Here is a 19377-nt window from a genome sequence, read left to right as displayed (position 1 = left end):
TAACATCCCCTCCCCTCAAACTGAAGATGCTTCTTACATATGAAGTTTGGAGAGAAGATATTAGAAGCGCTCCTTGGAATGTGACTTTGTAAGTAAATCAACAACATAATCAATTGAAGAAATATGAGACAGGTCAATAGTCTATTTCTGAGAGTGGTGGCGAGTAAAGTGACAGTCAATTTTAATGTATTTGGTGTGCTCATGAAAAATGATATTACATGTAATTTGGATAGCACTATTGTTGTCGCAATAAATGGGTGTTGGAGAGGATAATTGCATGCCCATCTCATTAAGGAGCCAACGAAGCCAAACGATCTCAGTAGTAGTATGAGCAAGGGCATGGTATTCAGCTTTTGCAATAGAATGAGATACAACTGATTGCTTTTTGCTTTTTCAAACAATCAGAGCATATCCCAAGAAGATGCAATAGCCAGTGGTGGAGCGATGATCAGTGACATCTCTAGCCCAGTCAGTATCAGAATAAGCATGAAGAGTGAGATCAGAAGAAGAAAAGAGAAGTCCATGATAGAGCGTGCCCTTAATATACCGCATGATCTGAAGTATGAAAGCATAGTGAACAAAATGAGGCTCGGACATGAACTGACTGACAACATGAACTGCATAAGAAATATCTGGCCGAATGATAGTGAGATAGTTGAGACTACCGATGAGCTATCGATATCGGGAGGGATCAACAAGAAATTCACCATTAGTAGGTCGAAGCTTTAAATTTAGCACAAGAGGGGTGTTAGCAGTCTTATTGTCAGTTAGGCCTGCATGAATAAGCAAGTTGGATGCATACTTAACCTGAGAAAGAAAGAGACCATCAGACTAATAGTTGACTTCGATGCTCAGAAAGAATCATGTTGGAAGGATGCATGATCAGGACACCACTTTTCAGGATTTTTTCGATATCGCACGATGCAGCAGGAAGAAAGAAGAAATAAAATAGAAAATAATCAAAATATGTGGATCAATCAAAAAAGGGCTCGTCTCTACGGGGCATGCAAACTTCACTATGAGAAAAAATATTACAAGCGGAGATCTCACCCTCAACTCTTGTACATCTAATTTTTCTCTCACAGAAAGTTCTTCCTCACAAAAGCTCTCTCTCTAGAAGACACCCTTGAACCCCCAAAGCGACTGCTATCCGCTATTCAGAGCCTCCCTGCTCCTCTCAATGTCACGTGCTCTCTCTCTCCCTGTGTCCTTTTCTCTGGTTCACGCACGGAGCCATCCGCACGTCCACAAAACCAAGCCACCGAACCACACCCAAGTTCTTGTTCGTATACATGCCCATTTAAAGGGCTAAAACCCAATTAGATGCTTATTAAGACTCCTAATCAAGCCCATATAAGGACCTGGACCGTTGGATCATGATCGAAAAACTATCCACGCCCTCCAATCGTACGTCGGTCCACAAAATAGTGTCATGGATCGCGAAAAATATGTGGAAAATGCCCACGTGGTCCACGCCCTCCTCTGTGCACCACCCGATCCATGGTGGACCGAGCAATCGGGCTCCCAGCGCAGCGCACTGGGCCTAGGCCGCGCCCTGCGCACCCGGGCCTGGGCCAGCCCGCGCACCCATGCCTGGGCCCAGCGCCGCACGCTGGGCCGCACCCAGTAGTGCGTTGCCGCATCTAGGCCGCGTGCGACCGCACCGCCACCGACCGTCGGTGGTTCTCGATCGCTTCGAGTTTCGTGCCATCTTCAATGGCACGTATCTTGACCATTCGGATTCTATTTGGGGTGATCTTGATTTTGTTAGACTCTATTTTTCATCGCAAGTCTCGTTGTGAGCTCAATGTGGACCAAATCTCAAGACGTCAAATCTTAACAAATCGTAATAAACTAAGATCCTCATCTCGAAGCACTTATACAGGTATTACTTGGTATCTTGAATGCCTCAAGAGTCAATACCAGTGACAACTATATCATCGATATAGAGAAGAAGGAGAACAATTTCATGAGAGAAGCGTCAATAAAATAAGATGGAATCATGAAGGCTCTGGAGAAATTCATAATAAAGAAGAGTAGTTTGAAACTTTTCAAACCAAGCTCGAGGTACCTGTTTGAGACTATAAAGTGCATAACGGAGTTTACAGACTTGAGTAGGCTGATGAGGTAAACCAGAAGGTGGCATCATATACACTTTTTTAGACAGATCTCGATGAAGGACGATGATGCAGGCACGGGGGAGGTGTTGGAGAAGGTCGGAGTGGAGGAGGAGAAAGAGAGCCCAGGTGATGATGTCGAGATCGCTTTGAAGAAGGAGGTGGCAGGGAGAGCCTGGATGGTGAGGGATCCAGATCTTGACCAGCAAGCAGCAATCAGGATCTGGACGTTGTCATAGGCGGAGACGGGACAAGCATTGGTTGGATCGGCGGAGGCGAGGAGATGGAGGAGGGGACCGAGTGTGCTTCCCTCGAGGATGGTGCGGCGAGAGACAGCAGAGGCGATGGCGAGGAGGGAGACGAAAGTGGCAGCTTGATGAGGGAGTGGGCAAAGGGGTTGAGGAGACTGACGAGGGAGGGGAGTGTGCTCTCCTCGGGGATGGTACAATGGGAGATGACGAAGGCGGTGATGAGGGGGGAGACGGCAGTGGCAGCCTGGTCACAGATGAGGGATAGTGAGGGCTGATTTTGGATGAAGGAGTTGGGGTTGTAGTGGGGATTTTGGGTGGCGGAGGATTGGATTTTGGTCATAAGATTGATAGGTGGTGGGGATGGATGGTGGATATAGGATGAAAAAGGTTAGGAACAGGAGGAGAATGGAGATGGTTACGGCTCTGATACCATGTTGAAGATTAAACTCTCCTACTATTATGCTTGGGGTTTACCTCATTAAATATGCAATCAAGGGCATATACTAGATAAATACCAACCCATCATACCATAATGTCCAGTCCATCATACAGCTATGTCTAACCAATACATCTGAAATAGCCATTATACAGTTATGCTCGGTCAATACATCCCAAGTAGGAACACATCCCAAACATGGAGGCATATGCTAATAGAGTAAAGCAGGAGAAGAGAAAGGAGGAGAGAAAGGGGAAAGAATGAGAGAGAGAGAGAGAAGGGGGGGAGAAGAAGAGAAAGAGAGGTTCGGCGGTCGGCCAACCACCGATGGAAGGGATCCACCGGAGGTGTGTTCTGTGCTCGGAGATTTGGGGGAAGAAAAGTATTCCTTGGAGCTTCTCTCTCTAGAGAAGAATGGAGAGAGAAGCTTATTTAATAAAATTTTCAAATTGGGTAAATTTTGTCTATATCCTATCTCATATAGATGTAAATGTATTGCAAGAGGATCTAATTAAAATTTTTTAAAAAAATAAGTCTGACAAGTTTTTTTTGTCGTGGCTGAAAAAATATTTGTTGTAATGGTGATATCATGTCAAATTTGTAACAAACTAATGAAAATCTTTATATTTTATCGATTATCGTGTATTACATCGAATAATACCTCACATTACCTCCATATATTTTATTTATTCTTAATTTTTTATTAATTTATTACAACAGTGATATGGTATCACCGTTGCAACTATTATTTTCTCGTCCTGGCCGATTTATGTGGCTGAGCTCTTCCCAGCTCTCTAGTCAAGTCTTAATTTATTAAGACTTAAGAGCAGTAAACCATACTGAAAGAAACTCCCGAGTGAAGGCAGGGAAAACGAAGGGTGCAATCCTTTTCCCATATAATTTCCGTCCGATCCCCATAAATTTTCCATGCGAAAACAAACGACCCGGCATTCAGTTCATGTGAAACCGTGGGGACCGTCAAGGGTCAACAGTCCACGTGCAAACGCTCTTGCCACATGATCTCTTTGGTCCTTCCCCACAGCTTCCACACAGATCCCTTGGCCTTCCCTCTCACACCAGATGGGCCCACCATGTCACCCACTTCCCCAGGGTCTCTCCACCATATAAACCCTTCATCGCCTCACTCCTCAGCCCACCCTTGTTTCCATCCTCTTATTTGCTTGCTGCCTCTTTCTTCCCAAATCACCTCCTCTCTTCCAAGACATCCTTAACCAAAGACAACACTCTTAACGGTTACAAATGGATCAACTACCCAAATGCCAAGCTAACTATGCTCCTGTCACCCCCATCACCTTTTTGGAACGGGCCGCTTTGGTGTACTCCGATCGGACTTCGATCGTGTTCGAGCGCATCCGATTCACTTGGAAACAAACTTATGACCGCTGCCGACGCATGGCTTCTTCCCTTCGGTCTTTGAATGTTTCCAAAAATGATGTGGTGAGCTGACGGGCTCTCACTTTTTGCTACTTACAATGCTTTGTCACGTATTTTTTTGATAATTTAAATTAAAATTTTATTTTAGGTATCTGTGCTTGCCCCGAATATTCCAGCTATGTATGAGATGCACTTCGCCGTGCCGATGGCCGGTGCGGTGCTCAACACTATAAACAGCCGGCTCGATGCGCCCAACGTGGCGACCATTTTGAAGCACTCGGAGGCGAAGGTATTCTTCGTGGACTACGAGTACATCCGGCTCGCCAGTGATGCCCTGAAGCACCTAATTGACGACGACGACGGCAACGTACGCTTGCCTTTGGTTGTCGTCATCGATGACATCGCTGCCCCGACTGGCATCCGGCTCGGCGAGCTCGAGTACGAGGATCTCATCGCAAGCGGCGATCCCCTGTGCCCTCCTTGCCCCCTCAACGACGAGTGGGATCCCATCGCTCTCAATTACACCTCCGGCACGACGTCGGCCCCCAAGGGCGTGGTCTACAGCCACCGGGGGGCTTTCTTGAGCACTCTTAGCCTCCTCCTCCAGTGGGAGGTGGGGAGCGAGCCGGTGTACCTCTGGTCTCTCCCCATGTTCCACTGCAACGGCTGGACCTTCACCTGGGGCATGGCCGCCCGCGGCGGCGCCAACGTGTGCATCCGGGCGACCACCGCCCGCGAGATGTACCGCGCCATCGCCGACCACCGCGTCACCCACATGTGCTGCGCCCCCATCGTCTTCAACATCCTCCTCAACGCCACCCCCGCCGAACGCCGACCGCTCCCCACCCCGGTCTCCATCCTCACCGGCGGCGCCCCGCCCCCGGCACCTCTCCTCGAGAAGATCCAACGGCTCGGCTTCCGCGTCACCCACGCCTACGGCCTCACCGAGGCTACCGGCCCAGCTCTCGTCTGCGAATGGCGCCAAGAATGGAACCACCGCCCGGTCCACGACCAAGCCCGGCTCAAATCTCGGCAAGGCATCAGCGTGCTGACCCTCGCCGACGTCGACGTCAAAGACGTCCAAACCATGCGAAGCGTTCCCCGGGACGGGATCTCCCTCGGCGAGATAGTACTCCGGGGGAGCAGCATCATGAAGGGCTACTACAAGAACCGCGCCGCCACCGACGCCGCGTTCAAAGATGGGTGGTTCCTCACCGGCGACGTCGGTGTTATCCACCCGGACGGCTACGTGGAGATCAAGGACCGTTCCAAGGATGTAATCATATCGGGCGGCGAGAACATCAGCAGCGTCGAGGTAGAGACGATCCTCTACCGCCATCCCATGGTGCTCGAGGCGGCCGTGGTGGCCATGCCGCACCCTCACTGGGGTGAGACGCCATGCGCCTTCCTGACACTGAAGAGAGAGTGCGAACAAGGGACTATCAACGAGGAGGATATCATATCCTACTGCAGGAATAGCATGTCCAGGTTTATGGTGCCGAAGAAGGTGGTGTTCATGGAGGAGTTGCCAAAGACTTCGACAGGAAAGATCCAGAAGTTTCTGCTAAGGGAGACGGCTCGTGGCCTCAAGGTAACGGACAGAAACCGAACGCCGCAAGGAGGGGCGGCGCCGCAAGGGGATGCCCAGGTTGTTTACGCTAACGGTAATAACGGTCACGGCCAACCGGAGGCACGCGAGCAAGTGTTAGCCCTTTCTCGCCTTTGAGTCTGGTAGACTGGTAGTTGGGTTAACGGGAAACACATGCAGAAGTTGGTAAAGTTTTGTAATATAAAAGAGAGAGAGAGAGAGAGGATATAATGGCATGAAGTCGGTGTCTGGTGTGATTCATGTCATGGAATATAGTGTTGGATTATTATAGTTGGCGGCGTCGTATCGTCCGTGGTGCACTCCTCCTTGGGGGCACGGTTATTACTATACATTGAATGAAACTTGCTATTGAGTCAATTTATGAGTTTTTGGGCGCATTGCATGGGTAGTGGCTTAAGGGAGCAGGGGAAAAGACTTTAAAGACGTACGTGATGGGAAACCAAGCGTTTCAGTTCTGATGTGTGATCAACGTGGGCTTTCGTACTTGCATGTTTCTTTTTGAAAGAAAAAAAAAAACAACATTGCGTGTGGCAGTTGGAGTTAATTCTCATTGACGGTGAGAAACTCCGGATGGGGTACTCGAAAAATACTCAAAAAATATTATAAAATATTATATATATTTTAAAAATATTTATCAAAAAATAAATGACCGTATATATTTATGTATATATATTAAAATATTAAAAAAATAGATAAATTTTAAAAATATTTAAATAATTTAGATAAATATTATATAATTATTTTTTTTTTATGGTCAATACACAGATCAACTGTGACGATGATATGTAAATATGAAATGACATTTTTATTAGAGCAAATTTTATTATTGAAAGTATTAATAATATTTTTATAGCAACAAGGATCGTTAGAATTTTTGATACCACAATTGTAATAATAGAATTGTGTACAATTTGGAAGGAATTGAATTACATTATATATAGAGATATCTTGTATTTAGATTAGCACAGTCTACAGAAATAATAGAGACCTTTCCAACTTGTTGGATGGAGCGTCAGTCTAGAAAATAATTCTACAGTGATTACTAAAAAATTTTCTCATTCATTTCTTATCGATGATTATCTACATCCACTATTACATGATTGTTGGAGAATGATGCACACATTGCTCTCAAGTCTCAGGATGACATCTTATTTGGGGAACCATACATGATTGAATATTATGTTTCTTTTGCCGATCTTTCTATTTAGTTTTTAAATACTTTATTTTCTGATTCTTACAGATATCATCATTCATCACGTTTAATTTAATACATTTGGTTTACCAAAAAAACAAAAAAATCATATCAAAGACCTACCAAAGAAAGATCCATACTTATCATAAAACTAAGATATCGCCATCTCCCATAGCTGGCATTTGTACCCATCATGAGGTTGAGATTGTCTCATGGTTTAGGTGTTCAGTTAAATTATTACCTGCTGCTTGTGAATTTAATCACATGGCAGGGTCATCTTCACCACACCACATGCTACCACTAATTACCCGGCATTGATTGATGTAAAATAACAGGTGACTATTAATATGTATGATAAAGGAACCAAAGTCATACATATTTATGCGCATTGTTTTTAAGTGATCTTAAACAATACAGAAGCATGTACCTGATTGAAATTAAGTTGCTTCAGATTATTTTAACAAAAAAAAACTCCAGTCATACTAAAATTGCTAAGCATCATAGCTTTATTTCTTAATTATTGCACCAAGTAGCAGTTAATAGATACTTATATGCAGTATTTTGAGGATGGTTCGGCACCAAAAAATACTCGCCTACATTTCATGTATTGCACCAATTCCTGACCGTCACATAGTATCCGAAAATTGAATGAAAAATTTAGAGTTGATGAGTATTAGAAGTCTAGTCATGCTGATAATAATATATATATTCTCTAATCATGCATGCTTTGCGATGCCGGCGAATAAAACTGTATAACAAGTTCATGGATAACATATTTTCTTTTAGCAGTGTGTGCATTTGGAAGCAACAAACTTTTTTTTTTTTTTTTCATAAACTTTCAAAGAACACAGGGACCCATCGTTTTTTTTTTGGTGAGACATAGGGACCCATGGTTGATGCAATATTCAGGAGCTAGAACTACACCACACGCTAATGACCGCAGAAGCTTCATATAGGTTTCGATAAGTCAGGCCATTATTTTGACCACCAAAAACCAATTTGGTCGTAGTTGAACCGATCTATATTGGACGGTGAGTAGAAAGTTCCATGTAGTTTTGTGGAATGGATTGGTGACTTCGTTGTAGACTTAGTGTATATAAACCACGAGACACACGGAAGAGATAATAAAATGATAAAGGATTTTTTTTTTTTTTTTAATGATGGAAATGATAAAGGAACTTAACAATAGCACTCGGTCCATAATATATTTTTCTAGTAGTTATACGTACTTCCGGTGCTATTGGTGTTGGCACCAACCACAATATGTTTATTGAGTATGGTCCACCCTACGCACCATAAACAAACTTCGCGATAAGTTTTTCTTTCTATACCAATCAGGATTGTCCATGATCAATCAAATAGTCCAAAACATCAGTTTGAGTTGTCGATCCTCCACTAAATATCTCTTAGAAACTTGTGGCCATACTTAGCCATTGTGTTTATCTTTATTTCTGGGCCTTGATGGTGATGGTCTAATGTCTAAAGAGCCGTTTGTTTCCTAGAAAGTGAAAGGGAAGAAAGTGTGATAAATGGGTACGTAGCGAGAAAAATCAGCTTATTTCATCGAAGATTTTAAAAGAGAGAGATTAAAAAAAGATATTTTGATAGAAAGATAATTTTCGTGTTTCATGAAAAAAAATATAGAACATAAATTTTTAAAATTTTTATGAGATGAAAATTATTTTTTTTAAAAATATTTTTTTAAACCATCAAAAGATTCATAGCTGAAATGAATATTTTCTTCTATCAGGATCAAGGGTCAAAAATATTTTTAACCATCATTCTCTTTTATCTATAAATAATGATAATTAATGTGTAGGACTGGATAAAATTTTTCTTTATGTTTTTAAAAAAAATATATTTAATTAAAATTCTGCCATTCTAAAATCAATCACTTTCCCACCAATACGCTAGAACTACTCTTCTAGATATCGTACTCCTTGGAATAAGCCTTTCGTAAATAACATTTTAGGGAAAAAAAAAAGTACCTCCCAATAAGTCCTAAAGGTTTCCCGCACTAATGGAGGACTATAAACGTTCGGAAGCTTAAAGTGCGTGCCTGATTTGGATATTTTTTTGTGAGGTAACACTGGAATGTGGCGGTCCAAGCCAAGTCCGTTTGACCAGTCAAAAATTTTTTTAAGACATCTAGAAACCAGGGTTGGTGAGAGCAAGTTCTTTGGTCGTGGAGTCCTAGGCTTTCATTATCAGGTTGATTGCAGGCGATGGCAATACGAGGACTGCTCTCTCGGTCTTACCGTCTTAGCACAAGTTTCATGGGTGGTCCTCCATGCTTCTTTAATTTGTTCCCTGCACGACCACTTTTGAGTTTTGACCATAGATTTATTGGTGATGTGGAACAAGTGAGCTATATATATATCAAAGAAATTAAAGTGGGAATCGATTCTGATAGAAACAAAAGTATATTTAAAAGTGTTTGATGGTTGAAACTAACGAGCTAGTTGGATCCTTGTGATCTTTCCTGTTTCTCGTGTCTTGCATGGTGTTCTAGAACTAGAAGCAACGGAAGTAGTTCTTTGGGTCGATATTGAGTGCTACAAAAAATGTAATTACTCCAATAGGATTGGACCAAATTTTTTACTGAATTTATAGTTTAGACAGCCAATTTTAGTAATGACCCTATCAATTAAAACATGTTCCAACCCAAATTCCATGGAAAGAACAAAAAGTCTTCCTTGAGTTTTTTTTTTTTCCTTTTTTTTTTGGCTTCCGATAGCCTAATGAGACAATGGTTTCGATTAGGATTTAGATAGGTACTCAGAATATTATAAGCTAAACAGGTCAGGTTCCTATAAGATTTTTATCTCGTTTCTATAGGAATATGCAAACAGATGCTGAACTGCATTTTTTTTTTTTTTACTCGTCATGATTAGATAATTCTGAAAAATATTTGCTCAAAAATAGCAAAAGTAGTTGGCAAATCAATTATCAGCAATTGATCTAATTGTACAAAGCCTACCTACCTTGAGTTGCATCACTGAATATATCACAAGTTTTAAAACAACAGCCACCAAGTATAACACAAAGCCAACTAAAGTCTTGATCCAGCCTTTTCTTCGCTTAGGTAGTGACATGCTACTTAACCTAAAAAATCAAGGAAACACTTTTATGATGGCAGCAAATCTTCTTAGCAATTTTGATATATATTTTCAAAGAAAGATGCAATTTCGATAAATCACTGAACACATTCTCTTTTGTTTCATCTTGATATATACACTGATACGTGGGGTATCGTCGATTTCGATCCATGAGCCTCACGATTTTATCTTTCAAAAAGTACTTCACGTGGAAAAGATGATCTGTTCCTATATAAGTTAGAGTTCTTCTTGACTCATAATTTATGTGGAACTAATGATGTCTTTCTTTCTTTCTACGTCACAACAGTAGCAATATGTGATGCTTAAGATGTGAGTTGATATCTTTTGAAATATTAGGCTTCGTACAAGCAATAAATTAAAGAAAATCAAGCATCTTTTGATGTCATTAATTGTCAACAGCCTTCACTTCCTCCACAGTGATGGACACGTATCACCCCATGTACAACAGTTGATGAACTAACGCGTGATAAAAAAAAAAAAAAAAAAAAAAAGCCCCGAGGGGAGGCTGATGGCATGTTGCACGGCTCTTTACCTCCCGGGGTTGCCGTATGAACGCGTGGGGCGGGAGGACGTTGGCCATCCTTTGGATTCAAAGAAACTCCATTGCAGTCGTCAACAAGTGGAAAAACGGGGACTGCAACCGTTTATTGGCGTGTGCGTGTGAAGCGAGACACTGTGCCTCAATTGTTAACTTGGCCACGTTATGCATGACATTCGAGTAGAAAGGGATCTATATATCACATTTATTGTGATGTTGCTTGTCCCGTACGCAAGCATTACAAAAAGAGGTGAAAATAATTGAATCTAAAAGTGGCATCATCATGTCCTTCACATATGGGCCTATATGTAACGTATATACATATACATACATCTTTCTAAAAATGCTACTTAATTTATTACCTATATATCAAGTCATTTACTAGCTATCTTGACCCATTTTATATAGTTTGCTACCGTATATAACTATACTTAATGAAAAAGGTTTCGTGGCTGGCATGATTTCAAGGAAAGGGCTAAAACTTGAATATACAAACACTTCCATATTTACAAAAGATGGGTAGTAAAATAGGAGAATTTGGCTTCTGAGAAGTGTTGTGATAGGAAATGGCAATTTGTTCGGCTCATGATTTATAAGGTAATTCGAACGTACTCAAAGATTCTCCAAGATATTATTGTGATCGAGATTCTTGAGATAACCTGAAAGTAGGGATGGCAATGGATAGGATTTGGATCGGATAGTATACTACCCATCCCCAAATCCGAATTTAATACCCTATACCCAAATCCTACCCGATACCCAATCGGATAAGAAAAGAGGTACCCATTCCCATATCCAACGGGTTCGGAGATATCCATGGGTAACCCATTTCCCCATACCCAACCCATACCCGCCCCATACCCAACCCATACCCGTCCATTCTATACCCAAAAAAAAAGTAAAATAATTTTATGCATATTATCAATCAAAAATAGAATTACCAATTATATATATATACATACATACATACGCACATACACACTTCTAACACACACACATACATGCATACATATATGCATGCATACATATATGTATGCATACATATACATACATACATATATATAATTATATATATATATATGGAGAGAGAGAGAGAGAAAGAGAGAGAGATCATATATATGTGTGTGTATGTGTGTGTGTATATGTGTGTATATATATATGTGTGTATATATATATGTATATGTATATGTATGTGTATATGTATATGTATATGTATATATATGTGTGTGTGTGTGTGTATATATATATATATATATATATATATTCGGATATGGGTTCGGGTATTACCCATACTCATAGGTTCGGGTCGAGGTCGGGTTCGGGTTCGGATAGAAAATAGCACTATCCATACCCTACCCATATCCGTACTATAGTTTTCGGGTTTTATCCAAACCCGGTCAAACCCTATTTTTCGAGTTTGACCAGGTTCGGGTAGGATGTATATCCATCGGGTCGGATCAATTTTACCATTCCTACCTGAAAGCTGGAATGAGCAAACTAGAAGCAACCGATCTTCATGACTAAAGTTTCTCAGCTCAATACAATGATCTTGGTGACCAACCTCAGCTAGATAGAACCTTCTTGTACCGGAGGCTGCTTGGTCTCTTTGCTTAAATACATGCAAGGCTTTAATAATTCTATTATATATTAGGTGGTTACAGCATATCTCCAGATTGTTGCGCAACATTAGCAGATTGTTGCAACATGATTCTAAATTTGTTAAGATACAATTCGTCGAAGATTTGAGATTCTAGTTATGAATAGGTCCAAAGCCCCCCCCAATAAAAGGTGAGACAAAAAAGAGAGAAGAGGGAATGCTATATTGCCTGATTTATTGATGATTTTATCAGTATTATTATTATTTTTCTCCCTTCTTAATTTGCATCAAATAATTCTTTCTGACTTGAGCATCAACATGCATGGTGCTCAAGTATTGATATCCTCTCTTTATAAAGAGAAGTTGGAAGTCCTACTCCCATGCCCATGAGATTTTGGTGGTGTCACCAATAACACAGTGTTTCAATGTATGGGTGATGTATGGATTCAGCAAGTTGTTTTGTGTACAGGAGCATATCTCTTGTTTATAAGAGCAAATGTGATTTCGTGGAATTGGATACATTGGTCCAGTTTCTTAGCCCAAATGGCTCTTTGCATAGGTAACTGGGCCTTTGTAGATAAGGAAGAAAAAGGTATATGCTCATATTGCTCACGTACTCACACTTACCACCAATCATTCCAAAGAAATAATGTGCATTAGGGGGGAAAAAAGGTGCCAAATGTTTGAGTCAGTTTTGCTAGATTTTTTTTTTTTTTTTTTTTGAACGATTTCTAATTAAGGTACATTTTTGTCTGGGGATAAATGTATAAATTTTTTTTTTGGGACAAAAAAGAACGGGAAGAGTTTGAAAATAATTCATATAGTAAAGAAAAATAACAAAAATAAAGACCGTAAAAAAGTTGTATATAGCTCGAACCAAGATGTATCGAGTTTCGGCCATGATGACAAGGGCAATTTTGTTTTGAGAGGAAACAAGAGATGATTTTGGTCCGAGAAAATCCACATCTCATAACATTTTTCTGAAATTTAAAAAAAAAAGAAAAAAAAAAGAAAAAGCAACATGCATGATTGTTAGAAAGAAAAGAGTTAATAATGAGTGAAATATTACAAAAGGGGATGTGAAGTTGTTCCATCACTATGAGCAAGCCTATTACCATGTTTATTTTTGGTGGTTCAAGCCCAATAGGCTAAGATTGCACAACCAGCCCGTTAACAACTCAGCCTTTCATGGGCCAAGAAAAAGGTTCTCGGTAGCCCAGAACTTGCCTTTCAATAGGCAATCCTTGTAAAAGCCCAACGTCTTTGACCTTCCTTTCCTTCAAAAAGAATTATTTATAAAATATTTAGAAATTTTTATTTTTCGATGAGATTTCTTTTAAAAAATCAGCAGGCATACCATTATTAGACAACCACCTTAAAAAAAATAAAAATAAAAAAAAATGCTTTTGAACTTTTGAAAGCAAATTTCATTGGTTTCAAAAAGAGTGAAAATAAAAGCAAGAAATCGCAAGAAACTTTCATGCAAATGTTACTTCAATATCGATTTCTACGAGCAAATTAAAAAGCTAACATATCGGATAGCTCTAAAATCCGATAACAATCTAAACCAAGAAACTCAGATCACTAGTTATTTTGTCTTCTAAGCATCTTATGATGGTTCTTAGCCTTCCTCACAAGTAGTCCATCCTCACCAACAATCCATTGCTTGTTATAATTTACTATCCTCTTCCTCTAGTCTAAAAAATATGGTGAAGATTAGTACTCCTATCTGACTCTATGCCCCCAAAAAAAATACAGACTTTTACGGCTGTGGCATCCTTTTTGTCAACAGGGTCTCTCACAGGCTTCAAGAAGGCGAAATTTTATTAGTGCCTCAACAATATAAGACAACAGCAACATACAAGAGCAAGTAGAAAGGGGATGAAACAATAGCAAAATTTCATCAAATCAACATTTCGTACAAATTGATTTATGGATAATATAGGACCATTTCCGTGGACTGTCATGTGTGGTCTAGATACAAATTTCAAAGTTTTTGATGGTAGTATATAGCATTATAAATTGAAAATAATTTTTTAATAAAAACCTTCTTCCTCTAGATTAGTCTGCTGTCTTGTATGTGTACATTAGTCCTCCTTTCTTATATATCTAGGTGTTTCCATCTGAGCCATTAGACTCACCCTCTTTGTTAATCCAATCACATGAATTAAAACATATAAAAACTTAAATTCCCACATTTAATAGTTGACAATGGGGTCAAATGTGAAAAGGTTGGGTTAGGTATAACCTATAACTAATATTTTTTTGGGTTATAGGATTAAAAGTAAAAAATAAAAAGCTAATGAAATTGAGAGAGTTTGATGGAGTGAGTGTTGGAAGGAGGAATATCTAATTGAGCAGCAGCGGATATTTCTCCTAGAAATCTTATGCGTATAGATATGTAGAGATTATTATTATTTATTTTGTTTTCTTTTGGGCGTCCTCTACCTGTTAGGGGCCGGCAAGGAGAGAGCTGGACCCCCACAGGCCTTCCGAGCCCATGGGTCCCACACTCCGTGCATGGTAGAAGGGCCGGGCCCACGCCACGTCAGCGCCGTAGGAGGCATGGAATCGGGGCAGACCACCTGGGTCCATTCTCTAGACGACAACGGGTGCCCCATCGCTCAGCTCATCAGTTTTTTTTCACTTACCCCCACTATTTTTTTTTTCTTAGTTTTTCCTTGATATCTACCATCAGTAATTTTTGTCTGTAAAAAAAAAAAAAAAATTACACAGACTGATTTATATGTACACACACCCCCTCAACGAGGGTGATATAAGTTTTATCAAAAAAAAAAAAAAAAAGGGTGGTATAAGATTTCGACAATTACAATGAAGTGCATCAACTCATTTATATTTGATTTGGAATCCTTTTTAGTTTGGGGTTATACTTGAGAGGATAATTTGACAATCAGTAACTATTTGTGTAATATAAGATCTATGATTGGATGGATTTTAATTCTTATATGGTATAGGTCTATATAAAGCAAAAAAATATAGGCCCATCCGATCACTAGCTATCATGTGATACATACATGATAATAATTGCTTATCGAATATCTTATTTTCAACCATAAAGTAGAGAAGATTCGAACTTTGTATTATTGTACAAAAAAGTATATGGAAAGTGAAGGTGCATAGCATCTTATGTTTAAGCTAAGAAGTTCTGTGAAAATGAATATCTCTAATATCATCATTAGTAAGAGCGTAGACACATGTATATAAATAAATCAATCATAGACTATTGCAATTGAACATCCAAATTGTTAGATATGATTTATACTATAAAAATATCTAAAAATATAAATTTATACATATTTTAGTGTTTTCTAATATATGTATCAAGTTGACGAAAAAAATGAATGATGTCAAATTACATTAGAAAAACATATAAAAGGATATAGGGATTAAAAATTCACCTTATGTACATCTATATATCTAGAAACATAGATGGATGTAAATTTACTATATTTTGATTATTAAATTATCCTAAAATATAATATCATGCTATTGAAATTATTTATTTAATGATTAGAATGACTTTTGGTTTTTAAATACTTTTATAAAGTAAATCATATTCATCTATTTAGATTTTGAATTTGCATAATTCATCATGAATTTTAAATTATTATTATTATTTTTTAAAGATAGTATAAAATATATAATCCAATGTACTTTTACTTTGTTAATGAAGGGTTAGAAGAATTTAGACCAAACTAAAGGTACATAGTGGGACAAGGAAAAGATATAATTGCTGAGGAATCAAATAGAAATTCTATATATATCGCACAGAGGGCTCATGATTGATCGTACAGAAAAAGATGATGCAATTGCTGGATAGTCTTGATTTGAGGGGACGACATGCTAGTAGTACGATAGAGATGTAACTTGATATGATTTATTATGGACTCACATGGCATGCTTCCGTGGGGAAAGGGGCATTGCTGCAAACTGGTGAGGAATCTGGGATTCACCAAATATAATTGAAGTCTGTCCACATTGCCATGTTGGCTACTTTTGGGTAATGAGGCATCCATCTTTACTTTTTTTTTTTTTTTTTTTTTTGAGATAGATAATAATATATTCAGGTCCTTCAAAATTTTATAAGATCTTTCTATCATCTCCTCTCATGATCTTTTGAATCTTGAAAAAATTTAAAAAATTTTTTCATCCCTACAATATGATTGTTTCATGATTTTATCATATTCTTTCTCAGATGGGTAAGTTATGATCGTTAATTTTTTTTTTATATATTTGAATATTATAGTTGACAATATCGATCACCATCTAATTGAAATTGGTACTCAAAGTCAGGAGTTAATTCCTCCTACATGCGCATTAGCAAAATGCAAGTGTGCCTTTTGCACTACTTTCTGAACTTGATGGTGGTGTTAGGTAGGTAGACTTGTCAAAAGATAGGTGGTGGTGGTAGGATGATCATATAGGGCCAATTTTGAATTGTACTAAATAAACTGTCATTGGATAGACTTGGCAAGTAATCGAAGAGGAATAGAGGGCGGTGGCAAAGGAGAAAAAAAATTGATACAACTGAAAACCAGCTCCCATATAGCATGGGGTGTTTCATTCCATCCCAAAGATGTTCACAACATCTCAGTTCTTTGAGAATGAGGTAAGCCAACATTCTTCTTGAAAATTTTCTGACCATCAACTCATCTTTCACAATTAATGGCCATAGCCATATACATGATAATTCTCTAAACGATCCATTCTGGCATCAAAACATGCTCATAATGAATTTTCTAGCTCATATGGGCAATCTACTGCTTTTTAGAGAAGCACCGAATAATTATTGAGGAATGAAATTAAATTTTTAAAATATTTAATATATAAATATATATATGTATTAGAAATGAGAGAAAAAAAAACTTTATTTTTCTTCTCTATATGCAATAAACTTTCTATACATGTCCGGTGCACAAGACTCCAATCATTGTAGTCTCGTTCGAAGAGTTAGACATATGCAGCTTTATCCCATATGTGAAGAGACTGTTTATATATTTCAAATCCATGACTTCCAAATCCAAATGGAATAATTTTATCATTACGCCAAAACACACCTTCTATATGATTTATCGACATATAGATAAAATCACTGCTGAAAGATTCCTAAGTACTAGTATGAATCATGGCGTTATATAGCATATGTTATTGTCACTGTATCAAATTAAATTGTGTATTTTTTAGAAAAACAAAAAGAAGTTTAGAAAACCACTCTTATTTTAAAGTGCTCCTAACCTATGTTAGCTAGCTGGCATCAATGCACTGATACTAATGAAAACCAATGAGAGAGCTAGAAAATATGTTTGTGCTTAAGATATCCTTCATAACGTTCAGATGCATATTTTACTCAATCCAATAGGCGGTATACCAGGTACCATCAGGCTTCAGGCCAGATGGCTTGGAAGAAAAAAGAAAAAAAAAGCAGTAAATAATAATGGATAATAAAAAAGAAAACCATGCAAATATTACTTCATCCAAATTAAGTTTTTTTTTTTTAAAAAAAAAAGCAAAATGATCACCCAAGGCTTATCTAGGCGCATCAATATTTCACTTCCAAAGCAATCAGCATGGTGCATGCTTCCATCAAAAAGTATTCTGTGTACCATATGACTTTCTAAAGGTCACACTGACAAGTAAGTTCTTGAGAAGCTCACCTCAAGTTCAGTGTAAAATTTGGACCACACAAGATCATATCCTCGAATCCAATAACCAGTGCAGGATATCAGCCTACGGGTTGAGCTCCCAACAAAAGAAAGGGACGTCGCATGGGCGGACCTGCCGGGGACCACCAGTGTACGAGCCCCCGACCTAATCACCCGGGATAACATACTAATCATACTAAAACCATGCATTATTGACCTTGTTGTTATATTATTCAATTATTTTTGAATTTTTCATTGATCCATTGTTTGTAATTTACGATATTTTCAAATGCACTGATTTATAGAAAATTATCTAATAATAATTTGTAAATACTGTAATTATCTACAATTTATTCATGAATTATTAAAAGAATGCTCATAATTGACGAGCATCATCATCATCATCATCAATAATAATAATAATAATAATAATAATAATAATAATAATAATAATAATAATAATTATTGATGCCAATTATCTGCTCCTGTTTATGATTGTTGTCTTTCTAATACGTATTTTTTGTGCAAGCAATTAATATATGAGTGCATCACGAGAAAGGGACGTTGCATGTGTGGGGTTACCAGGGACCACTAGTGTACGAGCTTACATCTAATCGCTTGGAATAAGACGTAATGATAGTAATAACATTGACCGAGTTACTGGCATGCTATTGATTTGTTTTTTTAAATTTTTTATTGATATATTTTTTGTTTAGAATGTTTTCAAGTACAATTATTGGTATATAATTATTCAATATCTCACAAATGTTACGATTATTCACGAATTATTCATAAATTATTAAAAGAATGCTCATTGAAAGACAGATATATAATGGAAATAGATGCAAATTGTTTGTTGGTTTTTTTTTTTTTTTGGGTAAGAACAAATTGTTTGTTGCTAATGGTATCTGTTTTAATGCTGTTTATGATTATTGTCTTTCTAATAGTCATTTTTTGAACAAGCAATTAATGTATGAGTGCATCACGAGAAAGGGACATTGGGTTGGGAGCACTGCCAGGGACCATCAATGTACGATCTCACGTCTAATCACCCTGGATAAGATGTAATGATAGTAATAACAATATTGACCGTGTTATGGATATAGTATTGAATTATTTTTTGAAATTTTCATTGACCTATTGTTTGTTTACAATGTTTTCAAGTACAATGATGGGCAAAGAATTATGTCATGATTATTCACAAATTATTCATAAATTATTAAAAGAATGTTCGGTGAAAGACATAATCATAGTGCAAATTATGTTCATTGAAAGACATAATGATAGTGCAAATAGATGCAAATCGTTTGTTGTTAATGATATTTGTTTTGCTTGATAAATTATATATAATTCTTTTTTTTTTTGAACTGTTTATATTTCTTCCAAGATTTAAATATTTATTCTTAGTCAAAAAATTCATCAATTCTGGACCTCTGAATAGATATAACAGGAGAAATTGA

At 38.1% G+C, this 19377-nt stretch overlaps 1 protein-coding gene across 1 annotated transcript; it reads left to right on the top strand.

The window, feature by feature from the left end:
* The first annotated feature begins 3978 nt into the window (after positions 1-3978).
* LOC105058900 (trans-cinnamate:CoA ligase, peroxisomal) lies at positions 3979-6158 on the top strand. Its single transcript, XM_010941967.3, has 2 exons — positions 3979-4262; positions 4348-6158. Exons 1-2 carry the CDS (start codon positions 4065-4067, stop codon positions 5923-5925), a joined length of 1776 nt encoding a protein of 591 aa, XP_010940269.1. The 5' UTR covers positions 3979-4064; the 3' UTR covers positions 5926-6158.
* The last annotated feature ends 13219 nt before the right edge of the window (positions 6159-19377 follow it).

This window comes from Elaeis guineensis, chromosome 16 (genome assembly GCF_000442705.2).
Source record: "Elaeis guineensis isolate ETL-2024a chromosome 16, EG11, whole genome shotgun sequence".
Lineage (NCBI taxonomy): Eukaryota > Viridiplantae > Streptophyta > Magnoliopsida > Arecales > Arecaceae > Elaeis > Elaeis guineensis.
Note: the sequence above shows the minus strand (reverse complement) of the source record. Positions and strands in the feature narration are given on the sequence as shown.